Source organism: Gracilinanus agilis, chromosome 1 (assembly GCF_016433145.1).
Source record: "Gracilinanus agilis isolate LMUSP501 chromosome 1, AgileGrace, whole genome shotgun sequence".
Taxonomy (NCBI): Eukaryota; Metazoa; Chordata; class Mammalia; order Didelphimorphia; family Didelphidae; genus Gracilinanus; species Gracilinanus agilis.
Genome location: NC_058130.1, coordinates 588,640,641 through 588,665,732, shown reverse-complemented (window position 1 = coordinate 588,665,732; position 25,092 = coordinate 588,640,641). Strand labels below are relative to the sequence as shown.

Here is a 25,092-nt window from a genome sequence, read left to right as displayed (position 1 = left end):
ATCACTTCCAAGATAAAATATGAAATATTCTGTTTGGAATTCAAATTCAAGCTACCTGACCAGCTAGCTATTCCATGAATAGGACACTACATCTCTCAGCTCTGAGCTGAGCATCCATGCATGCTTGGAACACCCTCCCTCCTCTGCTCCAACCTCCCTGGATTCCTTTAAGATGCAATTACTTCTACAAGAAACTTTACCTAATCCCTGTTAATTTCAGTGTCTCCCTTTTGTTAATTATTTCATATTTATTATCCAGAAAACAACAAGGAAAGCTGTTTGTTCCAAAAACCAGAGAGCAAACCACTATATTCAGAAAAATGTTTATTTCTTAAGATTGGGCAACAAGAGAAAAAACTTCTGCCTCTTATCAGATGTTTGTCAGTAGCTTGGAATGTAGACAAGGACATGACTTTGATAGTAATGGAAAAAGAGAGCCTGACCTCCTCCTGCCTAATATAGGAATCAAATAATTTTTAACTTCCACATAAAGATTAACTTCAAATTGACACACTTCACACTCAAATATAGCAATTATATATAGCAATTAAATATAGCAAACTTTTGCTGATAATTCATTTCATTTTTATATGCTGACCGTAATCACAAATGATAAATATATGTATATATGTATATATTTTAATATCTTATCCAGAGTGGGTGGGGGAAGAAAAAGGAACAAAAAGAAGAAAATTTGTTGTTTGAACTAAACTTGATAAGAGATAAAATAGATATAATAGATAATATTACATAATAATAAAAATTAATTAATTAATAAAAATAATAGATAATCTTGATAAGAGAGAGAGCTTACAAGGTTGAGAAAGGACTCCCAAACAAACTGGAAGCTATTGGATCTTTTTCAGGGATCTTTTCATTTAAGAGAATAATTTTTTTAAAAGGACCAAAAATATAATTATAAATAAAAATATAAGCAATGTAAAATTATATTAAAAAATCACTGCAACATTCAGTTTAGACCAGCCCTGAGCCTTGTAGATATCATAACTTTTTGGCTTCCTTTAAAAAAGAATACTCCCCGCCCCCCAAAAAAACCCACACAGAATCTGTAAAAACAAGACTAGACCAGTTCTGACCAGTCCAAACCTGTTCAAACCAGTTTTAACCAGTCTAGACCAGTAAGTTTAGCCAGGCTCTAATTGGCCTGACCTCGTTTGGACCAGTTTAAACTGGTTTTGATCTGTCTGAACCATCTCAAACCAGTTTAAACCCTTTAGTAAAAACCGGTTTCAGACTGTTTCAAACCAGCTAGAACCTCTTTAAGCCGTTTCTGACTGGCTGGAACTGGTAAAACCAGTAAAAAAACCATCAAAAGCAACTAGTTCTGGCCAGCCAGCAGTGGCTCAAACCAGTTTAGACTGGCCCACATTGGCTTGCTGGAACCAGTCAAAACTGGCTAAAACAAGTTTGGCCTGCTTCTGACCAGTTACAACTATTTCTGCCCAGCTCAAACAAGTTTAGACCAGTTCCAACCAGCTTAAACTGAAACCAAGCCTAACCCTGGGTTTTGACTGTTTCGACTGGGCTGGGCTGGTTTGTTTTTTTTTTAGTAGTTTGAGCCCCATTTTTCCCTATCGTGGCAATTATATATAAAATATCTAATTTCTTTTATGGAATTTTTCTTGAATGTTATTTTTGGTCTTGATATTAGAAACCAGATAGAGCCTTACTTCTTAACCCCTTATGATTTGGAAGAAAGATAAAATCTCCATAAAAGTAATAAACAAATATAAAAGAAACTAGAATATTTTTGCCAATTAAAATTCAGACTGAAAAGAAGCATTATGTGGTAATAGGAAAATAATTGGATTTAGAATCAAACAGCCTGTATTCAAATTCCAACTGTATAAAATTTATAATACAGCTGAAACCAGTCAAAACTCAGTTCAAACTTATCAAAACCAGCTCAGATTGGTCAAAACCACTTCAAAGGGGTCTAAACCAGACAAAATCTGCTTTAAATAGTTCAGTTCTTCTATCTAGTCTAAAAAAACCTGTAACCTCTTCTTCCATCCTCAGAACATAGTGCTTTCTCTCTCTTAAAGGAAAAAAGGGTTTTTGAGACAAAGAGTTCATTAAATTAGTAATTAATTGAAATAGCTATTAAAAGTAAATTAAAATAGGTTTCTTGAAGAGATAAAATAAAGAAATAGAAAAGTCTGAAAAGTTTGAGTATGAAGCAAAGGAATAATATAATATTACTGAGTGTTCTTGATTTTGTATTCTTATTTCTATGAGAAAGCAGGAAGCATTTTTAATATTTCTAATATTTAGTGAATAACTTGTGTGTCCTAGTTCATGATAGCAACCCAAAAAATCTAGAGATAATTTCCAATAAGGTAGAAGTTTTGTTTTGGACATGTTGATGTTAACATAATTTATGTTTGCTTGTAGTAGGAGATGCTAATTAAATTAAAATAATTAAATTAAAGTAATTCAAATAGAGGGAGGTTACACTAAATTTTTGATGGGTGATTCATTACCGAGCTTACCACATAATTTAGTTGTTAGAAAATAAAATGTTATTTTATCAATATAAAATAGATTAAAATAATTTTTATTGGTCATCTTTCATATTTAGAAGTTTACATTTTTTGGGAAATCTAGTTATTGAAAAATAACCTATAAAATGGAGACTTAAAATGGAGTTATGCTAAGTTAATATAATTATTATAATTATTCTTATTATACAATTTCTCCAGACCAGAAATTAATTGTTAATTAATTATGAGTTTTATTTTATGAGAGAGGGCATAATGCAGAAATGGGAATGGAAAAATAACCTGGCCTACTCTTCAATTTTGTCTTGAGCTAGACCTGAACTTACAAACGTTTTTGCATTTCCTTCTGCTTTTTGGTTTCCTATTCCATTTTTCCATTTATTGATTGTTTATTTTTTGGAAGATAAATTTTGATTACTGTGAACTCTAAAGAAAAAGAGAATACAAAAGCAGGATTTTGTAATACATATTCTAAACTGGTACTTTATTCTTTCTTAGCTCTTCAAATACAACAAAATGAAAATTTTGAGTTTACATGAATTAAAAATAAGCCTTTATCATTTCATCTGTCAAGTTTTTATCATTAGCAGTTTTCCACACAAACATATCATTTAAGATTTACTTCATTAGGAATAGGAAGGCCATTGAGAGCAGCCAGAAGGCTTTCTACCATGTCTTCCATCATCACACGTCGACTTTGAACAGTTGCACTTCCAATGTGAGGAGTTAAAATAACATTCTTTAATTTTAACAAAGGATGAGATCTGAAATACATATGCATTGAAAAAAATTACTCACGTTTCATTGTTTTAAAAATTATTATACTATAGTCTCATTTTTTGTATTCATGGGAAGACAAACATTTGTGGGAGATTAAAAAAGAATACAAGGAAATTCCATTTGATTTATGGAAGAATAATGAGATCCTAGAACCTGACAGGGTCTTAAAGATTTCCTAGTCTAATATCTGCATTTTATAGATGAGGGAATGAGAAGTCCTGGATCACAACGCAGAATGAATCAGTAGTGGAAGAGTCTTCAGAATTACCTCAAAAGTCTAGAACACTATGTGGAAACTTGGTATAATTTTAAAGAGTTAACTGTTAAGGTGCAAGAACACAAGATAAACAGAGTTTTTTCAGAGATGAGGCTATCCATTTGTTTTATGTTGCTAAAGATGGCAAAGCTAGGACCAGTAAGTGGAAGTGACAAGTCTGTTAAGTTTTAATCATAGTGGGGAGTGAGGTGGCACAGAGGATTGAGTCAGAAGGTCCTGGGTTCAAATCTGACCTAACTTGTGTGGCCCTTAACTCCCATTGCTAGCCCTTATGTAGAAGATTAAAAAAAGAATTCCAGAAAATTCTATGTAATTTAATTTAATTCATAGAATAGTCTGATCTTAGAACCAGACAGAACTTTAAAGATATTATTTTTGTCCAGCAGATTTTTAAACCTTATATTAAGTATAATTGTTAATAACTAAGACAGAATAATAGTATGATTACAAAAATATATAAAACAATGCTGGTCTTCTCACTAGATTTTTTTGTTTTTCAATGAAATATGTTATTTTGTAAAGTCAATAAAAGTTTATTTAGTGTTTATTAAGTTTGCTTTAAGAACTTTAAGGTACTTTTACTTTCTTTAGGAGGGGAGGAGAAGGTATTTGATCTGGGAACATGATGAAGTCAGAAAGGGCAACCAGAGGAGAACCTCAACAAAGAAAACTTTTATCTTTAAATACAGACAGGGAATTTTGCTTCTATTTTTATCTTTTATAAAATTTGTAAGAATAATTTGTTTGTTTGTTTGTTTGTTTGTTTGTTTTTTACCTTGGCAGGGGTTCAGGGTAAGTGACATCCAATGCTGCAGCTTTAATAATCCCAGTCTGCAGAGCTTCAACTAGGGCATCTTGATCAACCAATTGACCTGAATTAATGAAATAGTATCTTTGTTACTATCATATTTAGAACACATGTAATAGAGTAGAATAAATGTGCACACTTCAGCTTGTCTCAAGAAAACAAAAAAAGTACTATTTGAATAATCAAAAGATGAAAAACACATGAATAGCAAATTACATATGAAAATGGAAATGGAGCCCAGAAAACAGTAAGTATGACCCCATAATTTTTTATTTCATGGCAAAATGATGGATCTTAAAGATTAATGAGTTCAACTACTTCATTTTGAAGATATTGAAAATGATGGTCAAAGAGGTTGAGTTTCTCCAGGTTTCAACAAAAGGTCCCCAAAAAAGTCTGAATAAAAAGGTTTGGGTTTTTTTTCACTTAATCAATTATATTCACAACAAGGTCAAGAATTCTTATAAGTAGAAAGTAAATTTCACTTGCTTACCATTCTGAGTCACTTTTGGAACCAACAAAGCTACAAAAGAAGGAAGCTGATAGGAAGTGGCAACTATTTGAGCTTTATTGATTCATTTTTTTCAGTGGAGAAAAATATTTTGCTAGGCATATCTTCTAGTATCTATTACCTCTGCCAATGTTGATGAGATAAGCAGAAGACTTCATTAGGCCTAGTTCCCTCTTTCCAATCATGTTATGAGTCTCTGGTGTCAGCCTGAGTAACAGCATTACAAAGTCTGATTGCTGCAGCAGCTCATCCAACTTTGAACAATAATGGGCCCCAACTGCCTGTTCCTCTTCAACCTTTCTGCCAGAATAAACCAAGAGAAAAAAAATAAAGTGAATTTCCTAATCAGAAATAGCACAAAATGCCCATCCAGGGGAAAGTCAGTGAAAAAGAAACTAAAACAAGATAAAATAATACAGATATTATTTTGGCAAAGCACTGATGATTAAATACAGACTGGATAAAAGAAGCATGTGTGTAATGAAAGGAAGTGGATTTAGAGTCAGAAAACCTGTGTTCAAATCCCAGCTCAGCTATATTTAGCCCCTCGTGGCCTTTTTTTTTTTTTTTAACTCTTTCCTTCTGTCTTAGAAGAGATATTAAGTATTAAGGCAATTGGGCTTAAGTGACTTGCCCAGGGTCACATAGCTAGGAAATATCTCTCTAAGCCATACTTTCTTTATCTGTAAAATAATAAGGTTAAACCAGATGCTCTTTGAGGTTCCTTTTGAGCTTAAGAAATGATTTTTCTCATGATAACTTTAAGTTAAAGAATTAGTTAAAATTATCAATAATTTTAGCAATGTAGCAGGATATAAAATAAACCTACATAAATCATCAGCATTACCAATGTTTTGTAAGAAGAGATAGTGTAAGATAATCCATTTTAAATTAACCATAGATAGAATAAAATACTTGGGATTTTATTTGTGAAAACAAACCCAGAACCTATATGAAAATAATTATAAAACTATTAAATAAAACCAATTAAATTATCCCCAAAATTATTTTCTTGGACTAGAAAAAATAATAACAAAATTCAGTTGGAAAAACAAAGGGTCAAGAATATCAAAGGAATTAATGGGGAAAAAAAGGAAAAGATACCAGATTTTGAACTACATGATAAAGTAGTAATTATCAAAACTATTTGTAGTGCAAATAGGGTGCATGTCAGCCCTGCAAAGCCTTACTGCAGAGTTTCTCTGTCGGTTGAAAAAAGGGTTTAGAATCCGGAGGTTGTCAGTTGACGCCGGAGATTCGTGGAGAGTAAGGAGGGTCAATCTGAGCTCTATTTTTGGATTGGAAACCTGGCCTATATTCTGCAGCTTTTCTCTTAAAATTTGTTAGTTTAACTATTTCCTTTGAGTCTCCCTAACCTCCCTTATTCCCCATCATCATTTCCCCAGCCTAAATTTCTGTGAGTTTTGAAAGGAGGGTAGATCTGAGTGTTAGTTTTCAAACTTGATAGTTTAGTCTCCCGTATTCAAATAGGGTTTATCCTTGTTACAAATTATCTCTTTGATTATTGTATCCAACTTTCCTAACCCTATAGGCTACAAACCTCGGGGCTGATTTAGGCAGGTTCTAAATCAGTCTCACTTTCCTGTCTCACTCCCCCACCTGAAGCTTTCTCTAGGCGGCTGTTAGGGTTACCTGCTACCCCTCTGTCCCTGCCAATCAACCCTGAAAATCAATAAACCCTGTTTGTCAAGTAATCAAACTTTGGCTAGTTTATTAGTTGATTGATAGGAGAAGGAGAAGGGAGAAGGAATAATTTCTCTCTGGGTTTTGTGGAAAGCTGGAGGCATCCATTTTGGAGGAAGTGTCATCTCAATACTTCCTCTAGTCTCATCCTTGGTGAACCTGAAAAACTGACTAGAAAGCCCTCTAGTCAGTTTCAAGCCATTCTTGGCTGGCCCTAAACTTTGTATGTAAAATTGCCCTTCCTATCTGAAGGGCTCAGTCTGATCCCTTTAGTGTGTCTCTTTCAAACCTGTGTCCCAGTCTGTGTCTCCCAGGTTGCAGCTGTCTGCCCAAAATATCTCATCTTCTCCCTTACAACTCCATATACCTCTGTGTTTATATTCCCTAAATCCAGTCATTCCCTTATCTCTCCTACCATCTCAATCTAGTACCTTCCTTATCCACTTAACTGCCTTAGGGATCCAAAAAACCCTATCCACTGTGCCTTATCCCCTATTCACTCTACTTTTAGTTCCTTACCTGCCTTATTCCCTATTGCAACCTTACCTTGCCTTAATTTCCTTATTACCTCCAGCCCTTCGTCTCATATCACCCTACTACCTCAATCCCCTTATTACATCTGCCTAAATTCCCTTATTACATAAAGTAGTAATTATCAAAACTATCTGGTACTGACTAAGAAATAGATCAGCAAAACAGAAAAGATTATGCAATAAACAATAAAACCTTGTGTTTGACAAAAATAAAGATCCAAGGTTTGAGGATTAATCATTTGGTGAAAATTGTTGGCATAAAACTGTAAAGCAGACAGAAACTAGACCAGTATATTGCACAATTTACCAAGATAAGATCAAAATAAATATATAGCATTGGCATAAAAGGAGATATCATAAGCAAATTAAAATAATAGGAAATATATTAACTACCAGATTTTTGTGCAGGAGAAGAATTTATGAATAAATAAGAGAGAAATGAGATGTTGGATGAAAAGATTTTGTACATGAAAAGATTTTGTACAAATAAAACTAATGTAGCCAAGATTAGAAGGTCAAAAGATATGAATAGACAGTTTTGGGATGAAGAAATCAAAGCTATATATAATTATGTAAAAAAATATTCTAAATCATTTTTAAGGGGAAAGGAAGGAGGAAGTTAGAAAAGTCTGATCATAAAACGTAAGAAAACTTGTGTGGAAATTTGTTATTATATAATTGATTAAAAAATAAAAATATGTAAATCATTATTGATTAGAAAAATGCAACTCAAAATAGCCCTGAGATATCATCTTACACTTATCAGATTGCCTAAAATGATAATAGGCAAAGTGACAAATGTTAGAGAGCAGGTAGAAAAATGGGACACTAATTCACAGTTGCAGGAATTGTGAATTTTTTTTTTTGAAGAGCAATTTAAAGAGTTATAAAGCTGGATATACATTTTGACCCAGCTATACTGTTATTGGGTTTAAAGTGCACTGACAAAGAACTTAGAAATGAAGGGATACCATTGGGAAAAGGCTAAACAAGTTGTGGGATATAATTGTAAAGGAATACACTAAGAAATGGAGAATATGTTAATTCTGGAAAAAGTTGGAAAGACAAGAAATTATGAAGTATGAAATGAAGGAAAACCAAGAGAGCAATAAGACATGGTTTTTAAAAATCTCTTTGCCATTGCCTTCTCTAATGGTTATTTAAGTATAATAATGACAACAAATTAATTAAGCAAAATTTATAAATAAAAAAAACAGGATGGGAGAGGAAGAAAACATCCTACATCTATTTACCAAGATAGAGTAGCAGTTCTCGAAGCGCACACTGTAGACATTTGATGTGCTTCTTTTTCAGAGGATACAAAAAGTTAAAACTACTTTTATATGACATCATTTGCCTATTAAAATATTCTTCTCTTTATCTTTATCTGAGGGCACCAGAATAGGCAAAGGAGGATAGAAGTGACACTTTATATTAAGAAGAAATATTTTTGAGAGAAAATCTAGGAAATGGAAAAGAGAAGGAAGGAAATGAAAGGATGACAGAGAATAACTACATTCTTTGGAGGGAAAAAAAAGAAGGAATTTTATCACTACATTATGATATGGCAGTGAATGGAATCATGGGTTTCATTTAGAGAGACATGGCTTCAGTTAAGCTTAAAAATTCATTTTCTGGAAGTTTTACCTGCGGTTCCTGTTGTGATACAGAATCTTCATATCAAATGCTTTGGCTCGCTGAGCAACCTTATAACCAATGTTGCCCATACCTATGATTCCCAGAGTAGATCCAGTCACCTCTTGTCCCATCCAATTAAAAGAAAAGTACTTGGTGTCTGGTGACACAGCTATCTTATTCCCTAAAAGTTCAAGATGCAAAAGTGAGCCATGGAATTGTCTCTACAAAGAATGCAATTGTACTTTTAAAAGAAAGAAATAAAAGAATATATTGTGATATATGTCTGGCTTTGCAATCTCTGATAAAATGAGTTATTCTGAGAAGTCTTGCCCATTTCTACAAGAAGCAGAGCAAAAGTTTCTGAAAAAAAAAAAAGAAAAAACCAACAAATCACAACGTATTGGAAATAGGTAGCAGTCTTTTTCATAGTAAAAATCAGAATGTCCTGGCCAAAAAAGTTTATATTGTAGCATGTATTCTTTACAGTCTTCTGTCACAATAAGGATGGGGTTCTTAACTTTGGGCCTGGGAACTTGTTTTTAAACTTTTTTGATAACTATATTTCAGTAGAATTGGGTTATTTTTGTAATCATATATATTTTAATTTGTTCATTTAAAAACATTATTCTGAAAAAGTTTCCATAAGCTTCATAAGACATCAAGACAACTCGAAAAGGATTTAACATTTTTTCAAGTATCGCTATGAATACTTTTTAACTTTTTCCACCAAAAAAAGACTACGTATGAGACATTATCCAGGGTTCAGGACAACTTGAAAAGGACTTACATTTTTCCACTATCAGCTTGAATACTTTTTCTTTTCTTTCTTTTTTTTTTTCACAAAGACTCTAGTTATAATCATGCAATTAAATAGCTCAAAAGATCATTTTACCTTCTAATATTCTCCGAGCTGATGCCAGAAGTAAGGCTATTCCAAAATCTGCAGTGCTGTTAGAAACAGCTTGTGGAGTGTGGGCCAACTTCACACCAAAGCTGGCAATCAGGTTAAAGTCCAGATGATCCAGGCCTGCTCCTGAACTTACAATAATCTTCAAGGCAGGCAAGCTTGCCAGCAGCTCCCTATCAATATGTGGTTCCTGTCCCCACATATATATTCCTTGTATCTTTTGACTAAAATTCATTTTGTCTTGAAGAAATTCTTGCATGGTGATAAGATTAAAATGTTTCTTGAGATCTGTTATGTGTTCTGGAGCCACACTATATGGTTTTCCAAAATTGTTGATCAAAACACAAGGTAGCTCTTGATCTTGCATGATCTGTAGAGAAAAATAAAGATTTATTTTAGAAAAGGAAAAAAAATCTTATGTGTAAAGAGTGTGTCATTTGGGCAGTCATTGACTTCTTAAATTTCAGCAAGAATGGAGCAGGATCATTTTGGGGTTTTGGAGAAACTTCTGGACTAGTTCACAGACACAAGGAGCTTATACTACCCTGGGTATACATTCTTCTTTTTTCCTCCCCCATCCTGGTTTTCCTTTGTTCTAAAACTAGTCATACCATTAAAATGATTAACACTTTTCTCTATTAAATTTATTGAATAAAGTTCTGTATTTCTGGTATTTAGAGGTTAATAAGTTGAATATTTTTATATTAAATAACAAATTCATTTAAAAAATTGTAGTGAGGCAATAATTTTTGCCTTTGGCTCATTGGCCTTTGATAAAGAAAATATTTTTTCTATGGAATTTTTCTAAGATTCAGCATAAGAAATAAAGTGTAATATAATTACCAAGTTGAATATCTCTTAAGATTATAATAATTATAGATAATAATCAGAATATAATACATTTATACATAATAAAAATTTACTTGTAAGCTCTTAATTAAAAGCTCACATTTATTTTTTTCCTCTGACTTTGGAGCTATCTGTTTTTCCAGTGCACTATACTGCTTTCATGGTACTAACAGGAAATCTGACACATTAATAACCCTCATTCCCCAACCTTGTTTCTGAAAGCAGGGATGTCCAGTTGATTTTTTAATTAAAAATTTTCCCCAATTACATGTAAAAACAACATTCATTTAACATTCATTTTTTTTAAACCCTTGCCTTCTGTCTTAGAATCAATATTATGTATTGGTACCAAGGCAGAAGAGAGGTAAGGGTTAAGTGACTTGCCCAGGGTCACACAGCTAGGAAGAGAGGAGGCCAAGACATTCATTTTCTTAAAAAATTTGAATTACAAATTCTTTCCTTTCCTTCCCAATTCCTCATTAAGAAGGCAAGTCATTTCATATAGGTTTTACATGTGAAATCAGGCAAAACATTATTTCTATTTTAGTCCTGTTGTGAAAAATTTTTGGTCAAAGTTCCAAATTACTCTCCAGAAAGGTTAGATCAGTTCATAACTCCACCAACAGTGAATTAGTGGCCCACAATTTCTATATCCCCTCTAATATTTTTCATTTTCCTTTTCTTTCTTTCTTGACTTTTAACTTAAAAAACCCAAACCGTTAAAGTTGGATGCTACAAGCTTCAGGTACTTTCTGCTCCTGCTTTCGGAGCTAGCCCTGGGGATTTATAAGTTTTCAGTTCTTCCAAAGTGGTATAATACAAGGAGAAATGTGTTTAATACTCCCTTGGCCTTGTATGGTAATCAGTTAAAAGACTAAACAATTATCAGCAATGCAAGGTTCCAAGATAAAACCAAAGGGCTCATGTTAAAAAATATCCACAGGCAAAGAAAAAAACTATTTGCATCTAATCAAAGTATGCCATTTTCCACTTTATTTCCTAAATGAGTTTTTTTAAATGTATGTGTGATATGTGTCTTCTTTTATGGTATGAGGAATATGGAAATATGCATTGTATGATATCACTGGTATAACCTACATCAGATAATTTTGAAGCTTAGAGAGGGAGGAGAGGAGGGAATGGGTCAAGTGAGGAAGAGAATATGAGTTGCAAATTGCCAAAAATTATTTATACATGCATTAAAAAAAAGAGTTTTTGAAAAGGATTCTCCTGACCTATGCTCTGGAATATGAGCCACCATAAGCACTTTTGTTTCTGCCCTGAAACTGTGACCAGGTTTCCCTGCTCCCCAGTGACTGTAAGCTCTGGTATATACAAGTGCATATACTGGTATATTCCTGGGACATTTACCCAGAAATGTGGGCTGTGCTCTTCTGATGGGCAATGCAAGAGAATCCTGCACTCAAAATCAGCAAAGGGCCCCTGTAATCTCCTTCTGGCCCACTTACAATCTGTGGGTTGAAGCCATTGCTACTGATTCAGCCACCACCAAAGCCTGTGCTAGCTAGCCTGTGCTAGTCTGCCATTGCTGGCCTGCATTCCAGTCCCACCCTGGTGCAACAAACCTTTTAAGTTGTCTTAGAATGAAAAATTATTTCACTCCTGTGGGAACAGCATAGGAAGATTAGGGGCTTTCATTCCAGCAAGTCTGTGGAATGCCCAATGCACTCCAGTTTGCAAAGTCTTTGGGAAATCATAGCTTAGAAATGGTCAGACACATAGCCTACTCTCTAACGTAAGAAAAACTAATATTGTATATCCTTCAAAAAAATTTATAGCATAAGAAGTCTAAGAGAAGAACATACAGTATTCTATACAAAACTGGGTCATATGTTGACATAGTGAATTGGCATGTTACCTGTGATTTATTATCTTGTAGAAAACTCTGTCCAGAACCACTGTGTAATCTAAATCCATTGTCTCCATTTTGTAAATCATTACTAACTCTTGTCCCTGCAAAAGGCTTATCCTTAGCCTGTCATTTTCCCTATAAGTGTTTACCCTAACTCATTAAGCTTTGTAATCACCCAGCAAGAGGATGTCTGCATGTCTGATCTGCCAGTCTGGTAGTTTGACCCTCCTATAATCTCAGAATCATTTTTCTCATCCCAGTTCGTTGACCCATGAGTAATTTGTCATTATCACCTGACATAACCCATCATTTTTTGGGTTCCTCAGCTCCAGAATTCATTTAGAGGTATTTTATCAAAGTCGTGAGGAAGGTAATTTGAGAGAGATCAGCAGGGTACCCATTCCTTCCCTGGCCATCATGGCTCTACCCTCCCTTAAAGTTGTTTTCTTGTGCATTTCTCTAATCCAGTGATGGGCAAATTTTTTAAAGAGGGGGCCAAAGGAAAGGAAATGCTCATCTGTCAGTCTGTTTCTAAGGCAACTCTTTGGAAGTTTCATTGTATTGTATCCTACTCATTGTATTCGTCAGATTAAGAATAATGTCCTACAGCCAGATAGAACATTTCAGGGGGCCAAATCTGGGCTGCAGGCCTACTTTGCCCATCACTGCTCTAATCAATAATGATTTAGAGCATTTTTTACTATAACCATAGATAGCTTTCATTTCTTCTTCTGAAAACTGCCTGTTCATAACCTTTGGCCTTTTATTAATTGAGGACTGACTCATATTCTTATAAATTTGACTCAATTATCTAGATATTGGAAAAATGAGGCAAACTTGCTATAAAATCTCCCACACACATTTTTTTGCTTTTCTTCTAGTCTTTTCAGCATTGTTTTTGCTTGTACATAGCTTTTAAATCTAATATAATCAAAATGATTCATGTTTATAGCTTGTAATGCTCCCTCTCTCTCCTTTGATCATAAATTTCTAGTTTTCACAACAATTTTTGTCAAATGATGAGATCCTTCTTCTGTATCTTTGGGTTTCTCAAACATTGGATTGTGTACCTAATCTATACCACTGATCTACCATTCTATTTCTTAGCTGGTACAAGATTGTTCTGATGATTCCTGCTTTGTAATATTGTTTGAGATCTATCCTTCAAATGCTTTTTTATTAATTAATTAATCCTTGACCTTTTGTTCTTCCAAATGAATTTTGTTCTTTTTTTCCTAGCTCTATAAAATAGTTTTAGGGCAGTTTGATTGGTATGACACTGAATAAATAAATTAATATAGGTAGAATTATCACTTTTATTCTATTGGGTTGGACTACCCATGAGCGATTAATATTTTTCCAGTTGTTTAGATTTTATTTGTTTGAAAAATATTTTCTAATTGTATTTGTATAGTTCCTGGGTTAGTCTTGGCAAGAAGACTCCCAAGTATTTTCTATTATCTGCTGTTATTTTAAATGGAATTTTACCTCCTATTTCTTGCTGTTGGATTTTGTTGTTAATATACAGAAAAACTGACGATTTGTGTGGGTTCATTTCATATCTTACAACTTTACTAAAGTTGTGAATAGTTTTAACTAGTTTTTCAAGTTGATTCTCTCTGATTCTCCAAATATACTCATGTCATCTACAGAGAGTTGTGTAATTAATTTCTGTACCCTAGAACTCCAATTCCCAGCATCCTATGTTCCTTACCATGTCACATGCTGATTTAGGGAGGATATGAGTTTGGTGTAGCTCCACCTTTTACTCTCTTTTTTGGTGATAGTTTTGCTGTGGAGGTAAGGTAAGGTGAGAGGCAGAAGAACTTGCTCATGTGGTTTAAATTTTGTTAGATAGTTAGGGTTTTTTACTTCTATTTCTTTTTTAAAATTCTTACTTCAAGCAATTATTAATAAACTCTATAAAATATAATTCTTTGAGTGTTGGATATTAATTTAAACTTTACATTTATGGCAACACAAGCCTGGACTTTAGAACCCTTACTGAGTAGATTAGTTAAAATAAAAAAGCAAAACTTGTTTCTCTCCTGCCTCAGCCTTTTTTGCCCCCTCCCCTTTCCCACCCCATGGAACTCGAGGCTTCTACTGCTACTGCTGTTGCTGCTACCACTCCTTACTACTACTCTGTTGATGCCTCCCACGTTTGACCAGACACAGCCTGGGGGTCCTTTCTACTGCCACTTCTTGCTTTCCTTGGGGCTAGTAAAGTATAAACCCCCCTCTCCCTTACATTGTTAACAGTTGTAAAAATTAAAAATAATATATAATAATTTCAAATATTATATTTTTAAAAGATTTATTGGAAGTCACTAGGAGTAAAGGAATAAAGGGGTAACAAAATAAAACCACATGCCCATGGCTAATCTCCCTGTTCAAACAGCCCCTCCCAGCTTCAACCTGCCACAGGAAGGAAAGAGAGCTAGCTATGGAAGACCACTCAATTTATCCCCTGTCTACATCAGCACACAACACAGGAAATTAGTGGTCTCCAGGGAAATGTAGTTCAAAGGAACAAGATTTAAACCAATCACACACAGCTGAATGCTTCCTGCAGCCTGGTAAGCAGGGTGTGTTGGGTTTTGTTTTTAGCAACAATTAGCCTCTAACTCTCCTGAGTATTTTCACCTGGAGGAAGGAACCCTTCCTCACAACAACCTACCATCTCAAAGCCCAGAATCCCGGAGTGTTGAAGGAAGTTAATTATTTTAGCTCAGTTTTTTTTTTTTGTTGTTGTTATTAGAAGGTATCAATCATTGGGCTAAATTGAGAACGTTTAGCCTTTTCTTACTCCTAGAAGTTTGCTCTCTCTTTAAGGCCTTTCCTAAACCCCGCTGTGTGTCTCAAGCATGGTAGCTGCTTAAACCCTTTTTGCTCTCCCAAACCAGCTCAGCTAAGCAGCTCTGAGGAGTTTTTACTTTTACTGTGCCTAAAACAGAAAGATTTTGTTTTCCTTCACTAACTTAGCCATGGGCTAAAGCCTTTTGGCTGTCCTCAATTCAAAGGTTGATTGGAGCATGTCTCCATCTACAAGCCTTTGTAAGGTCTTTACTCCTAGTGAGTACTAGGCTAGCACCACCTACTAAAAAGATGTAGATTTGTAACCAATTTAATAAGTAGAATTGCAAGCATGGCCCAGTTTTGTACCTATCTCAAAAAGTTTCCATTCTGGGAGAGTATTACAGAACTGGCACAACTCAAAGTTTTGGGGTGTCTTTTCTTCCTACTGTTCCTGGGTGTACTTGTCCTTGTGATTAGCTTCAGTAATCCTGAGATTCATCTCCCTACACCTCCTTACCATTTTGACCTGCCCAGTCTCTGCAGCACACTTGATATGGGGTTCATCCACACTATGCCCAGTGTGGGTATGGGGAACCCAAGAGGTGTGACCAAAGGAGTATAGATGAATGATGATATGGGGGTGGGAGGAGAATGGAACCTTAAAGAGTTTGGAGGTGAATTTTTAAGCATTTTCAGACTCCATTGCTTTATTGATATTAACTGTTTCAGTTTGTTCCCCTCCAAATAGTGAAGAAGTCTCCGAAACATAGCTATTGGAATTAAAGAAAGGGACTCTAGAATTCAGTGCCTGTATCCTGTCACTTATATTGTATTTGTTCACTGTTTGCTTTATGATTTAATTTTGCTTCTTTTAAGTTCACATATTGCTCTAATTTAATATAATCTGTTATACTATGTCATTTTAAGTTACTGTGTTTTGGCCATTTGACTATATCTTCTGTTATATTGTCTTTATTTGTATCTCCCCCTATGACTGGACTGGAGAAAATACCAATGTAAAAATCCATAAACAACTTGGGCAAACCCTTTTCTGTGGCAAAACCATAGGTCCTTATGGATGCTGGGTTTGTCCCCAGATCCATAAAGGTCACATGTTGCCAAAATGGCCTTTTGTTTCATTTTGCCTTTATTAATTGTCACATAGATGATGATGGATGGACTCCATCAAACTGGTTACAACCTGCATACAAACTTTGGAGAATTTAAAGACCTAAAAATTTTAATTGATTTTAAAGTGTCTTCCTAAGTGATTTTTCCAGATATCTAGGAGCACCACTACCACTGACTGATCATTTGCTTACCTTTGAGTTGTTTGTAGCAAAAGATAAGGTTACATTTAGTAGTTGAAGTGCAGAGCAATAGCACAATTGTATTCCCCACCCCCACATTTCTTAAAAAATGTAATGGATGACAAGTGATTTTCACTATTATAGTCCTCATTCCATATTGCAATGGATGGGACATATAAAGACATGCCTTTTACAGCTGTTACAGTCTCATACCAGAGGAGGGATGTTACCCCGTGATGTGTTATAATCTTGTCTAGGAGGTGGGAAGGTTTTCCCGGGGGGATTTGTAACCACTAGACAGGTTTTTAATATTTATAACTCTTCAGCTTACTCTATTCTTCCACCAGAATGATCTAGGTTCTTGGTAACATTTTATACCCAAAACGTTTTCATCAGCAGTATGGAAGTTTTTTATCTAGGCTCCTCTGCCACATTTTGGAATGATGACAGTAATAGATTTTGTTAAAAATATCCCAGCCAAGGTTGAAAGATAACTATGTCTGGAGAACTTGGGACAAGTATCCATGAACTTCAAAGGTTGTTTTTTTTTAATGTCAGACAACTCGTGAATCCTATATGATAGTGGGTTTGTTTGCTATTGTCATTAAATAGTCTCTTGTGATTTGGGAGATTTTGGTACTTCTTTGAATGTGCATTACCTGTTACACTACTGTTTTATAAAGCTGTTACTTGGTGAAAATTATTTGCACTCATACTGTGGATCACGGCCAAGTTAAAAAGGAAATGGATCTCATTTTTGGGTGAGAAATCTTTGTATTCTGCCTCTTCTTGGCAAACATAGTGTGTCACTGATAATACACACACACACACACACACACACACACACACACATATATATATATATGTATATATATATATATATAATATACATAATCATTGTTTTACCTTGTGTGTGCAATAGAGTATTTGAATTTTCCTTTTTCTCTCATTTTTTCGACTTGAAGCACGTTATCGGTATTAATGGTTTTTTGATTTTGCATTAATATAAGTTTACAACATCCATTAGCCCTAATATTAATGCATATCCAAAAGCTTTAGACTATGGAAACCTGACACTGATTGTTAAAGATTATGGGACTTTGATTAATGATTGGTTTTGATTCTAGGAAAAGGATCACAAAAGAGCCATTATACAATGCCAAGAAGCACAAGGTCAAGGAGACCAATCAATCCCAGTGGGCTTGATGAGAATCTGAGCCAAGACAAAGGACTTATTTTGGGGTTTGAAGAAACAGCTGTTTGGCAACATCAGACACAGGATTTCCAAACTACCTCAGCTTAGGTATAATTCTGGCTCCCCTATCCCTGAGAGTGAAGGTAAAATCAGACCAGGGAATAATATTTCCCATTTACTGCAAAAATCTAATCCCCATTCTGTCTTTTATAGTGTGACAATTTTCTATACTCCTTGCTGCTGATTGGGTAAGTGCATATTGCTGCCATGGTTCTACAGGTTTGTGGAACATAAATTACTTTATTGGGCACTGATTCTAGGATCTGTTATGGGCTTATTCTTGTTTACTCAGAATTTTTATATACTATTTAATTTTGATTTTTTCTTATCTTCTATATATTTTTTAATGTTTTTTACTTTCTTTTGACAATTGATTCACATACCTCATAATTCAGTCATGTATCCCTGGGTGATCCATGTGTTTGTCAACACCCTCCTCAGGGGGATTGTATAATTGGAATATAATTCTCTATTTATAAAAATTTTCTTGTTTGAGCCTAATTTTAGAATAAGAAACTTGCTACGTTCTCAAATCAAGAAAGGGAACTATTTGAAGAAGGTGCCATGGAAATGACTGTAGAAACCTCACACAGCACTGAAATATCTAACATGAACTTTGGGATGTAGTGAAATTAAACTGTTGGGGATTGAATGCATTTATTTTGTATGTATACTCTTATGCCAAAGGGGAATGCCCCCAATTAGCTTTTTGTCAATGTGCCTAGCAATGATTAATTTTGTTATCTTTCTTTTATTTCCCTCTTATCCCCAAATTATTGTAAATTTCCTGTTAGAAAGTGCAATATTGTATGTACCTCTAGTTAAAAATGTTTATAGATATAAGTTGTTTATGTGTACTGATTCCAGATTTACATCCTAAAAATGTAAATCTGGGAGATTTCTACATGCTTGTTTCCCATGGGAATCACAAGGGGGATTGTGTACTTAGTTTCTGTACCCTAGAACTCCAATTCCCAACATCCTAAGTTCCTTCTCATGTTACATGCTGATGTAGGGAGGATATAAGTTTGGTGCAGTCCCATCTCTCACTCTCTTTTTCAGTGATCGTGCACTGTGGAGGTGAGGTAAGGCGAGAGGCAGGAGAACTTGCTCACCTGATTTAAATTTTGTTAGATAGTTGTTTTTTTACTTCTATTTCCTTTTTTATTCCGTCTACTTCAAGTGATTATTAATAAACTTTATAAAATATAATTCTTGGAATTTTAGACATTAATTTAAATCTTACAGAGTGATGGTTTTGTTTCCTCATTGCCTATTATAATTCTTTCCATTTTTTCTTCTTTTTAGCTAGCATTTCTAATACAATATTGAAAATAACAGGAACCTAATGACCATCCTAGTTTCACCACTGATCTTATTGGGAAGGGTTTTAGTTTATCTCCCATACAGATATGTTTGCTGATGGTATTAGATGGACACTACTTTTCATTTTAGGGCAGCTGGGTATCTAGTGGACAGAGTACCAGACCTAAATTCAGAAAGACTTGAGTTCAAATCTGGCCTCAGACACTAACTATGTGACCCATGGCAAGTTAACTCAATTTGCCTCAGTTTCCTCATCTGTGAAATAGTATACAGAAGGAAATGCCAAACCACTCCAGCATCTTTGCATAGAAAAAAACTCAAAAAGAGACACAACTGTAAGATAACAACAACAGGATAATATCATTTTATGGAAAATTTTCTTCATTCATATGCTTTCTGGTGTGTTTTTTTAAAAACCCTTACCTTCAATTTTAGAATTAATACTATATATTGTTTCTAAGGCAGAAGAGTGGTAAAGGCTAGGCAATGGGGGTTAAATGACTTGTGTAAGAAAACTCACTTACAAAAGTAAATCAGAAAGGGAAACCCTGGGATGGTGTTACTAAGGTTAATCAAGAGTGTTGATTAGCTAACCCTCAGAGCACCCTAACTGACTTTTCAAGGAGCCAATGGCTTCTCCCTTCAGGCTCTCTCCACCCTTACAAACGATTATCTGACTGCGTTTATTTTTACAAAAGTTGATTTAATAACAAAACTTTAAGGGAAGGTATTAGGATAGAGGGAAGTAGGGATTGTCCTCACCTTAAACACAGATTGGACTTCAAGTCTCTGTCAGAGTTTGAGCTGAGCCCTGTAATGGAGGGGAAAGGGAGTTTTTATTTGTAAATATATTAAAAGGTTAGGTCTCTGGGGGATTGAACAATTATCAATCCCCAAATAAAAAGTAATCTCAAGTTAAAATGACTTTTATGGAAATTTATTTACAAATGAGAAGAGGAAGAAGAAATAAGGAAATAAGAATTTAACACAGTAGGTAATTTGCTCTGATCCCCTAATTAATCCAGGTAGATCTAATTAACCCAAGGCTGGAAACTCAGAGGGTCTCTATTAAAAGGGAAGTTCCTTAAGAGAAGTTCCAGAAGATTCAGTCTTACACTCACCACATGGAATGCCCCAGTCAGAGCTCCTTCAGGTCCCAATCACAAACCAGAAGACCAAGCCCAGCTGACTGAGGTCTCTTTTTAAGGGAACTCTTTTGCGTCACTTCCTGTGGCACCCTCTTAGTTTATGTGTCCAATCACAATAGACACTTTTCTTAGGACTTCCCACAAAGCAGTCAATAAATTCTGATTTGTCACTCACTAGCACATGTGGGTTACAGACCACCCAAAAATGGAGATTTTTCACCTTTGGTGATTAAAAGTAAAAATGGACAGTGTAGATTTAATCTGTTTACCACAGGCCAGGGCTCACAGGCTTATGGAGGTTTCCTTTCTTCCTAATCTGTACTGTATCTATGCTAGCTTTTATAAGTTCAAAAGTCTTTAGCAGTTAGACAAGTAAGAAGAAAAGAAATTCTGACCTTCAGAGCAGATTTACCATGTCTCTTCGGACTAATGCCTTATAAACTGGTGTACTAGTTCAAACAGCACTTTCAAATCCTTTTCTGTACAAAGGTATGATCCACAGGAATCCAGGTAGGGGAAATAGTTGGGAAAATCCCAGGAAAAGAGGTAGTTTCTATCCCAAGAGACAGAGAGCTCCTTCTTGTCCTGAGGTCCCACAGAAGAGTTTCCTCTAAAGAGAGCAACTGTCACTCTCCTCAGTCTCTCCTCTCCCCGTCCCAACTGCCTTCATTGTCAAACATTCTTCTCCCTTCATTCCAAACTCTTTCTGTGAAATTTTGCCCACACTTACTTGCCCAGGGTCACACAGCTAAGAAGTGTCTGAGGCCAGATTTGAACCAAGGACCTCCCATCTCTGAGCCTGGATCTCAATCCATTGAGTCACCCAGCTGCCCTTTTTTAGTGTTTTTAATAGGAATGAGTCTTTTATTTTGTTAAAAGTTTTCTCTGCATCTATCAAGATAATCATATGATTTTTGTTGTTTTTTTTATTAATAAGGTCAATTATGCAAATGGTTTTCCTAACAGTGAACCACCTGTCATTCTTGATATAAATCTCACCTGGTCATAGTATATGATCTTTGTCATATATTACTATAATCTCTTTGGTGGTATTTTATTTAAAATTTTTGTATCAATATTCATTAGGAAAATTAGTTTATAGTTTTTTTTGCTGTATTTGCTCTTTCGGGTTTAGATATTAGTACTGTATTTGTTTCTCTATATTACCTATAAATCCCAACAGAGAACTTATATGCAAAATAACTCAAGGTTATACAAGTATATGGATAATACTACAAAACATCCTTTAGGAAAAAAAAGCCATACACTAATAATTGAAGAAATATTAATGGTTCATGGTTGAGAGGAGTCAATAAAATTTAAAAAATTAATTACAGGGGGCAGCTGGGTAGCTCAGTGGATTGAGAGCCAGGCCTAGAGACGAGAGGTCCTAGGTTCAAATCTGACCTCAGACACTTCCCAGCTGTGTGACCCTGGGCAAGTCACTTGACTCCCATTGCCTACCCTTACCACTCTTCCACCTATAAGTCAATACACAGAAGTTAAGGGTTTAAAATAAAAAAAAAATTAAAAAAATTAGTTACAAAAATCCATTTATTTATTCAGTGTCATAAGAATCAAATCAATAAAAGATGACTTTATAAAACCAGGAAGATATTAATGAAATTAATCTAGAGTCAGCACTGGCAAACTAAATGCTGGACAGATCTGCCTAATTTTATGATCAGTGGGCTAAGAATGGTTTTTATGTTTTAAGATAGTTTTATTATATGTTTGAAATGTAAAAACCATTCTTAGCTCTACAAAAATAAGTGAGGTAGAGTTTGCCCTTAGACCATAAAATGCTGATCTCTAAGCTAGAGGAACAAAAGGTTAAGAATCTCAAGGAAAATAAAGAAAAGGAATGAGAAGTAATAATTCCTAGCACTACCAATTTCAAATTATACTAAAAAGCAGCAATCAGTAAATGGATTTGATAGTGAATAATAAATAAAGAGGTTAATCAGAGAAGGTATACAACTTACTGTAGCAAAGAAATGCAATAGTATAATAATCTATAAAGCCAAGTTACTTGGTAAATCCTTTTTTTTTTTAAACAATGACTTCAGGGAGAAATGGAAAGCAGTCTGGCAAGTTAAGTATGCCCCAATATCAGATCTATTCCTTGGCTGATGAAGAAGTCTCTTCTTAACCAGAGATCCAGTAGATACTTTTCTCCAAATTCATTTCTAATCCTACAGGCTTTTCATTACTTTTCCTTCTGGCTTCTGGCTCACTGAATTGAAAGTCCTGACAAGGTAAACAATGCTCTTTTAACTGCTAAATAATGTGTTTTAGACAATTCACCGTAGAAACAAATACTTTCACTTTTTAAAAGTCAACTGACAGGGGCAGCTGGGTTGCTCAGTGGGTTGAGAGCCAGGCCCAGAGATGGGAGGTCCTGGGTTCAAATCTGACCTCAGCTACTTCCTAGCTGTGTGACCCTGGGCAAGTCACTTGAACCCCGTTGCCTATCCCTTACCACTCTTCTACCTTAGAACCAATACACAGTAGTGATTTTAAGACAGAAGGTAAGGGTTTAAAAAAAAAGTCAACTGATAAGGGCATCAATGAGACAGTATGTTAAACTGTTAAAATCTTCACTTCAAAATTAGAAGAAAAAGAAAGAATATATATTTATTCTTTCACTTTAACGAAATAATAATTTAAGTATTTGTAATATATGACACTGATGATTGTAATCTGCCCTTCTTACTACTTAGATATAAACCCTTTCCCTCATTTGTAAAAGTACTTAAGTATTTAAAAAAAAGAAGAAAGAAAGAAAAGAAAATTACCTTTTGTTTGAATGATCTTCAAGAACTTCTATTCTAAAAGATGTAAAGTCTTTTCTTGACCACAAAGTTTCTATCTAGAGAGGAAAATAAACTAGGGGGAAAAAAGAAGAGAAGAGGTTTATATTCAAGGTGGAGTTTTCTAGCAGTGGCTGTCAGGGGGAGGGATTTAAAGCTATATCCTATCATGTAGTACTAAGGTCTTAAGTGAATGAAACACATTTTTTTAATTGCCAACCACTGAGCCAGAGAAATAAATCAATCCTGGATCACATATGCTAAAAAAAAAAATCTCTAAACTGTAACTTAGTTGTTTTTAAAGAAAAATTAGATTCTAAGATTTTTTTTTAAACCCTTGTACTTCGGTGTATTGTCTCATAGGTGGAAGAGTGGTAAGGGTGGGCAATGGGGGTCAAGTGACTTGCCCAGGGTCACACAGCTGGGAAGTGGCTGAGACCGGGTTTGAACCTAGGACCTCCTGTCTCTAGGCCTGACTCTCACTCCACTGAGCTACCCAGCTGCCCCCAGATTCTAAGATTTTAAGAAAAAATGAGAAAACAGTGCCTGACATAGTAATTCCAACCCAATTTGTCTAAACAAACTGATGGAAATTAATATATGAAATTAATGAAATTAAATCCTATTACTATTTCTATTGTTCAGTGTAGTATACAGAATTGGGGTGATATAGTTTTTTTCTAGCTTTGGCTGAGTTCCAAAAGCTGTTAGGGGTTTGGAATCTTGAGGAAAAAGGTCAGTTGGCTGGATCTTCTGTGGAGGGAGGTTGTCAGTCAGCCAAGCTGCCTTGATTACCTAGGCCTGACTCTCACTCCACTGAGCTACCCAGCTGCCCCCGACTAATTTTAGAATAAGAAACTTGCTACCTCCCCAAATCAAGAAAGCTAACTGTTTGGAGAAGGCATCATGGAGATGCCTGCAGAAACCAAAAGATACACTGTACCAAAAGATACAGAACGAACTTTGGGATGTAGTGAAATTGAATCGTGGGGGTTTGAACACATTTATTTTGTATGTATACTCTTATGCCAAAGGGGAATGCCCCTTAATTGGCTTTTTGTCAATTTGTCTAGCAATCATTAGTTTTGTTCTCTTTCTTTTATCTCTCATCCCCAAATTATTATAATTTCCCCTTAGAAAGTGCAATATTGTATGTACCTCTAATTAAAAATCTTTAGAGATATAAGTTGGTTATGTGTACTGATTCCATGGGGAAAATAGGAAGGTAAATCTGGGAGATTTCTACATGCTCGTTTCCCATGGGAATCACAGGGGGGATTTTGTAATTAATTTCTGTATCCTAGAACTCCAATTCCCAGCATCCTAAGTTCTTTCTCATGTTACATGCTAATGTAGGGAGTATATAAGTTTGGTGTAGCCCCACCTCTCGCTCTCTTTTTCTGTGATTGTGTGCTGTAGAGGTGAGGTAAGGTAAGAGGCAAGAGAACTTGCTCACATGGTTTAAATTTTGTTAGGTAGGTTTTTTAATTTCTATTTCCTTTTTATTCCTTCTACTTCAAGTGATTACTAATAAACTCTATAAAATATAATTCTTGGAGTTAGACATTAATTTAAATCTTACAGAGTGATGGTTTTGTTTCTTCATTGCCTATTCTAATTCCTTCAATTTTTTTCTTCTTTTATTGTTATAGCTAGCATTTCTAGTACAATATTGAATAACAGGAACATAATGACCATCCTACCTTCGCCACTGATCTTACTGGGAAGGGTTTTAGCTTATCTCCCATACAGATAATGCTAGCTGATGGTTTTAGATAGACACTTCTTTTCATTTTAGGGCAGCTGGGATAGAGTGCCGGGCCTAGATACAGAAAGGCCCAAGTTCAAATCTGGCCTCAGATATTTACTAGCTATGTGACCCTTGGCAAATCACTTAACTCAATTTGCCTCAGTTTTCTCATCTGTGAAATGGTACACAGAAGGAAATGGCAAACCACTCCAGCATCTTTGCATAGAAAAAACCTCCAATAAAGTAAAAAAGAGTTAGACACAACTATAAGATAACAACAACAAAATAT

At 34.9% G+C, this 25,092-nt stretch overlaps 1 protein-coding gene across 2 annotated transcripts in view; it reads right to left on the bottom strand.

Annotated features, from left to right (window-relative positions):
• Positions 1-2,758: 2,758 nt before the first annotated feature.
• The window catches only part of LOC123231811 (probable 2-ketogluconate reductase), a 42,561-nt gene continuing 20,227 nt past the window's right edge, over positions 2,759-25,092 (bottom strand). Inside the window, exons 1-6 of one of the 2 annotated variants that reach the window (XM_044658115.1) lie at positions 19,855-19,896; positions 9,666-10,050; positions 8,783-8,954; positions 5,020-5,198; positions 4,355-4,451; positions 2,759-3,286 (exon numbers count right to left, since the gene is read on the bottom strand). In XM_044658115.1, coding sequence (XP_044514050.1) covers positions 3,130-3,286; positions 4,355-4,451; positions 5,020-5,198; positions 8,783-8,954; positions 9,666-10,047 — 987 coding nt within the window. In that variant the 5' untranslated portion in view covers positions 10,048-10,050; positions 19,855-19,896 and the 3' untranslated portion in view covers positions 2,759-3,129. Of the gene's footprint in view, positions 3,287-4,354; positions 4,452-5,019; positions 5,199-8,782; positions 8,955-9,665; positions 10,051-19,854; positions 19,897-25,092 lie in introns of those variants that run through there. The other variant, XM_044658116.1, reaches the window with a different exon arrangement.